Source organism: Zootoca vivipara, chromosome 13, assembly GCF_963506605.1.
Source record: "Zootoca vivipara chromosome 13, rZooViv1.1, whole genome shotgun sequence".
Classification (NCBI taxonomy): Eukaryota; Metazoa; Chordata; class Lepidosauria; order Squamata; family Lacertidae; genus Zootoca; species Zootoca vivipara.
Genome location: NC_083288.1, coordinates 32,949,001 through 32,954,916, shown reverse-complemented (window position 1 = coordinate 32,954,916; position 5,916 = coordinate 32,949,001). Strand labels below are relative to the sequence as shown.

At 40.8% G+C, this 5,916-nt stretch overlaps 1 protein-coding gene across 1 annotated transcript; it reads right to left on the bottom strand.

Annotated features, from left to right (window-relative positions):
- Positions 1–1,501: 1,501 nt before the first annotated feature.
- On the bottom strand, positions 1,502–3,205 carry LOC118095466 (vomeronasal type-2 receptor 26-like). Its single transcript, XM_035136715.2, has 2 exons — positions 3,091–3,205; positions 1,502–2,403 (listed from the first exon to the last, which is right to left on the bottom strand). The coding sequence occupies exons 1-2, from the start codon at positions 3,125–3,127 to the stop codon at positions 1,502–1,504; spliced, it is 939 nt and encodes a 312-aa protein (XP_034992606.2). The 5' UTR covers positions 3,128–3,205.
- Positions 3,206–5,916: the final 2,711 nt, after the last annotated feature.

Here is a 5,916-nt window from a genome sequence, read left to right as displayed (position 1 = left end):
TGGAAACAGTGGTGGAGAGGGAAATGGTGAAGTTAGGAATTCATCCTGGCATCTCCTGTAGCCAAAGGAGACTCCAAAATGTAAAATGGGGATCTCTGGTCAACCATGAGGCAGGACCTCTGTTCTATACATGTAGTAGTTGTTTGAGAGAAAGCTCCATTTAACTCTGTATTTCTTAACTCAGCAGTTTTACAAATTTCAACATGTAAAGCACATTTAACTTTAACAAAATATAGTCAGTGAGCTAAAAGACAACCTTTAGCTTTTAATTAAAAATATAAAATACTTGTTTAGCAGTCACGCCCCTTCATTTACCGTTGTGCTGTGGCAGATATTTACATCAATTTTGTTCCCCAGTTCCCACTCCTCTTCAACATGGCAAGGGGTGCATGGGCTTGGAATGAGGCAGAGAAAGAAATGGACACCAGAAATAACAGAGGACAAGTGTGGACCCGCAGCAAACTTTTTTTAGGGGTTATATCCTTATGAACCTTTTCCCTAAATTTATGGCTTAACACCATAATCCTACGCATTTTCAGACAGATATGGATTTTATTTAATTTGAGGGAAGTTAGGTGTTCTTAGGCTGCTGTTCTAGGTCTGATCACTCCAGCAACATAATAAATAGAAGTAAAAAGAAAAAAGGTCTCACACAAGCTCTTCAGGTAATTCTGGTGGAGCTTCTTTAGTGAAGGATGTAGGAATAGAGATGGTGACAAATGAGAAGCTGTGTCACTTAAATACAGTGGTACCTCGGTTTAAGTACACAATTGGTTCCGGAAGTCTGTACTTAACCTGAAGCGTACTTAACCTGAAGCGAACTTTCCCATTGAAAGTAATGGAAAGTGGATCAATCCGTTCCAGACAGTCCACGGAGTACTTAAACTGAAGCGTACTTAACCTGAAGTATGAGTGTAATTGGTTCTGTGAATCCGTACTCATCCTGAAGTGTACTTAACCTGAAGCGAACTTTCCCTTTGAAAGTAATGGAAAGTGGATTAATTCGTTCCAGACAGGTCCGTGGAGTACTTAAACTGAAAGTACTCAAACCGAAGTGTACTTAAACCAAGGTATGACTATAATATTCACTTCCTTTTCTGGGGTATTGCATTTTTTATTTAAACAAGAACATATACTTTAATAACACACAAGTAGAAAGAATCAAAGAAAAACAATAGAAATGAATGGAAATGAATGGACACTTGTATTTTGGGGACATATAGGTGTTAATGGTTGTTAAAATTGCTGTGTTTATCATATTTTGAAAAGGTGGGTTTATTTCTTGTAGAGAAGAGAAGAGAGTATGGAGTGGGAAGCAATCAGTTGCTTCCATTTATATTTTCAATTTGCAAAATTGCAAGTGTAGTTTTTTTTTAAAGAAAGGGTCCTCTATGGTTTTGTAGATTGGATTCAATATTAGCATAGTACAGATTTTCTTTCTTTCTTTCTTTCTTTCTTTCTTTCTTTCTTTCTTTCTTTCTTTCTTTCTTTCTTTCTTTCCTTAGTTTTTCTTCCTTATTAGCTGTTCCCTCTTGTTCAGCTGAGGCCTGAACACAATGATATAACATTTGGGGGAAAAGATGCAACCCAGCAGTCCAGCACCAGAGGCTAAGATGGAGAAGATCTCCACAGCAACCATGTATTTTCCCTTGGTGCTCAGGTAGGATGGAATAAAGGAGAGCCAAACACTGCAAAAGACCAGCATGCTGAAACTGATGAACTTGGCTTCATTGAAACTGTCAGGTAATTTCCTGGCAAGGAAAGCGACAATGAAACTAATAATTGCCAGGAAGCCCATATAGCTCAGAACACAGTAAAACATCATCACAGACCCCTCATTGCACTCTAGTATAATTTCTTTAGCTACTGAGTAACTGTCTGTATCAGGAAATGGGGGAGAGGTTGCTAGCCACACAGTACAGATCCCTGCCTGGACAAAGGAGCAGGAAAGGACAATGGTGTTGGCCAGTCCCTTCCCCACCCATCTCCTCATCCTGGATCCAGGTTTGGTGGCCATGAAAGCCAGAACCACAGTGATGGTTTTTGCCAATACACAAGAAACAGCCACTGAGAAGATGATGCCAAAAGCGGTTTGTCGCAGGAGACAGGTCACCTTCTCAGGTTGGCCAATGAAGAGCAGTGCACAAAGGAAGCAGAGCAGGAGAGAAATGAGGAGAGTGTAGGTGAGGTTCCTGTTGTTTGCAATGACTATGGGAGTGTCATGGTGCTTCATAAATGTACCCAGCACCAGAGCTGTGATCAGAGAAAATGAAAGCGAAAAGCAGACTAAACTGATGCCCAAAGGTTCTTCATAAAACAAGAAGCTTATATCCTTGGGAATACATGCATCTCGGTTCTTGCTTGGATAGTCTTTGTCTGAGCATTTATCACAGTCACTCATATCTGGAAAAAAGAAAGACACAGTCCCCAGCTCATACACATTCCATCAATCACATCAACATCCTTCATCCCCCCCCCCCAATATTTATGGTTACTGAATATATACTTAGGCAAAATAAACCCTGTCTTGAATGATGGTCAAGTGGGTGGGTATAGCAAAGGACACGATGAAGTCCTGACTGAATTTTTATGGTTACTGAATATATATGGGTCATCCAGACTGCCAGCATTTGGGTGTGGGATTAAATCACATATGCACAAATTCATGTTCTGCCATTGAAGTGGATTTGCAGCTCTTCTCCAAGAAGCCGCCACCTAAAAAAGCCCAGACTTTTTACAATTATGAAAGTGATTGGGGAGTACACTGGAAAGTTTAAGATTACATTGTCTTGATGCAAACCTTTTTGAAAATTCACACAGAATGAGTATACAATAAACAGCTGCTTTTGTCTAGCACATTCAGCTTTTAATTGAACAAACTCCTTGTAAACATTGTGTACACAAATCAGGATGAAAGTTCCATGAAGGGATTCTATGGATTTGATCTGAGGAGCGCTTGGTCCCTTTGAAAGCAAGTGGACAAGTTAGTCATGGCTTCATTTGTCCCATAGCTTTTAAAGGAATAAAGTACTTCAATAGAAGTACTGCATCTGGATCCAAATTTCTCTTAAGGTAAAAAAAATCTCTTACCTTCCTCGATTGAAATCTTTCCCTCTGGGCATGGCATGCAGTCATAGCAGCAAAACGGTTTTCCCTCCTTCACTTTCTTCCTTGATCCTGCGTGACAGTTCTTAGTACAGACAGAAAGAGGCTGAGCCTAATTCATAAATGAAGCAGAAGCATGATATTCATTAGAACAATCAGTTTGGAATCAGTCAGGTTCTGCATAGAGTGCATTCTTATCTGTGTTAAGACAAGGAATACATAGCAGATATCATAGATAGTTTTAGAGATCACACAACATTACATTGCATTTGGGAAGAAAGGGATAAACACACACAACCTGGCATAGCTGCCAAGTTTTCCCTTTTCTCACGAGGAAGCCTATTCAGCATAAGGGGAAATCCCTTAAAAAAAGGGATAACTTGGCAGCTATGCAACTTGGACAAATACATTAATTTACATTGAGGGGAAAAATGATATTTTTTTCATAAGTCCCCCCCCTTGATTCTGAAGTGAACTTTATCTTAGACATCAAGACAAATAACCATTGCACATTTAAGAATGAATTTCTTTTGAATTAGCTAAGAACATGACTCCACCTGGTTAAACCATCTGGGCCATGTTATGGCATCTTCATGAAGGGTCAAGGCTTGGTCTGGAGGAGCCTCAGGATCCATCCTCCCAACTTTGACCCTATGAAAGGACTGGTTGGAGGAAATTATCCAGTTGATAATGTCCAGACTAGATATTACCTCCCCATTCTGATCGAAGGACACCGTGTCTCCAGCACTGTTGTTAAATGAGACACCTCTCAGAAAATGATGGATCTAGATTGAAGAAAAGAGAAAGCAAGCATTTAGAAAAGGGTGGATTCGAATATTTCAAAAAGAGATTCAGTGCAGAATGAGGAGTCACACTGTCTGCAACATACATGTAGCATATTGGGGCTCATGGCTGGCCTGAAATTTCCCCTTTTCTCCACTCCCTATAAACATTGTGTGAAGGCTTAGAAGTGTGTATTTTGGAATCCTATTGATATTAATATGGGGGAGGTGTGTGGGTTCAGCCAAAAACTGTGCATGTTCAGCAAAGATAGGTTTTAGGTAGAGAGTGTTAATTCTTCTCAACATTCCACCCCAAAGCCATCGAAAGTTCTGCAAATCTCTTGAAAAGAGCCTCATATTGTAGCCAATGAATGAGATCATAACTGTGAATTGGGGTAATCATGAAAAAAGAAATGAATGGGTGTGTGAATAGATTAATAATCTAGGAGTAAATAAATGTCTTTCTGTACTTTTGTGTATGGAGATTGTAGGTATGTGGAATAAAAGGATGAGAGTGCACTGGACCATCAGCATACCTGAACAGATTTGAAGAAAAAGATTGAAGGATGGCTCCTCCTTCAAGCAATGAGGTCAGGGATGCTACCTGAACACCCACTAACGAACTATTTGGGCAACAAACTTCCCAAAACCGGAAGCAGGTGTTCCGGCTAGCTAACTTTGCCTCGGAAGATGAAGGGAAGCCAAATGGTGGAAGGGCACCGGTGGCGGGAGGCCTCAGTAGGGAAAGCGTACCTTGGTTTAAGAACGCTTTGGTTTAAGAACAGACTTCCAGAATGAATTCAGTTTGTAATAATAATAATAATAATAATAATAATAATAATAATAATAATAAAATTTTATTTATACCCCACCCTCCCCAGTCAAAACCGGGCTCAGGGCGCCTAACACCAATAAAATTACAATAAAACATAAAAAGCAATTAATTAAAATACAGATTAAAATACAATATTAAAATTTAAAATGCAGCCTCATTTTACGTAGTCCATAAATCCAGCCACGAGGGAGGAAAACACAGGGGTCAGACTGAATCCAACCCAAAGGCTAGGCGGAACAGCTCTGTCTTGCAGGCCCTGAAGAAAGATGACAAATCCTGCAGGGCCCTGGTCTCCTGTGAAAGAGCGTTCCACCAAGTTGGGGCCAATACTGAAAAGGCCCTGGCCGTAGTTGAGGCCAATCTAGCCACTTTATGGCTTGGGATCTCCAGATTATTGTTGTTTGTGGACCTTAAGGTCCTCCGCGGGGCATACCAGGAGAGGCGGTCCCGTGGGTATGAGGGTCCCACTGTAGTCACATGCAACTTAAGGATTTCTTGCCCCTTACCTGCCAAAACTGCTGCTTCTGAAGCTTGTCTCTCCTTCCATCCACCATTCCTGGGTATCCAAGTCTTTGTAAGAACATGGCATGCAATGCATGGGCAACAGCATGGACAGCATTGTAGATGCTGTAGCTTAGACCTTGCACTGTCATTTCAAAGAGAGATGCAGGAAGGTTCTCCACTCTCTCTTTCCCAGTGCAGATATCCCCCTTGACATCACCCAGAATGCGATGTGGGAATACACAGCCAAAGGCTTGTTGCCAGAAATCCCCAATGAAATCATCACCTTCTGCATTGAAAGGGTTCCTGTCCTCAACATATTGATGAAATCCAGGTAGATTATTGGAGTGAATTCTAAAGGATATGGCACCATTGAATATTTCTGCATCCCAATCCCGCTGAAAGGCCAAGGAAATGAATTCAAATTGGGCTGTCGAGATCCATACTTTACTTTTTACATTTGTTTTCATGCTCCCAAGCATTGATAGATAAGGAAGCCATCTAAAAAATACAGTGGTAGAAGCTTCTCCATAGGCCACCACAACATTGGCTTTGCTACCCATCACTCTATCATGCATTCTTCCCCCCTGTTGCATCAGGGTGAGTCCTTCAGTGATAAAACTGAATCTTGGGATTGTTTCTAGAAAGGCAAAACAAATACCTCTGTTTGAAAACATTGGGAGCACATTTTGT

Coding starts and splice junctions, on each gene's coding strand:
- LOC118095466 (XM_035136715.2), bottom strand. CDS start 3,127: ATGCCATGCCCAGAGGGAAAGATTTCAATCGAGGAAG. Junction 2,404..3,090: donor AAAGATTTCAATCGAGGAAG/GTAAGAGATTTT, acceptor TCTTTTTTCCAG/ATATGAGTGACTGTGATAAA.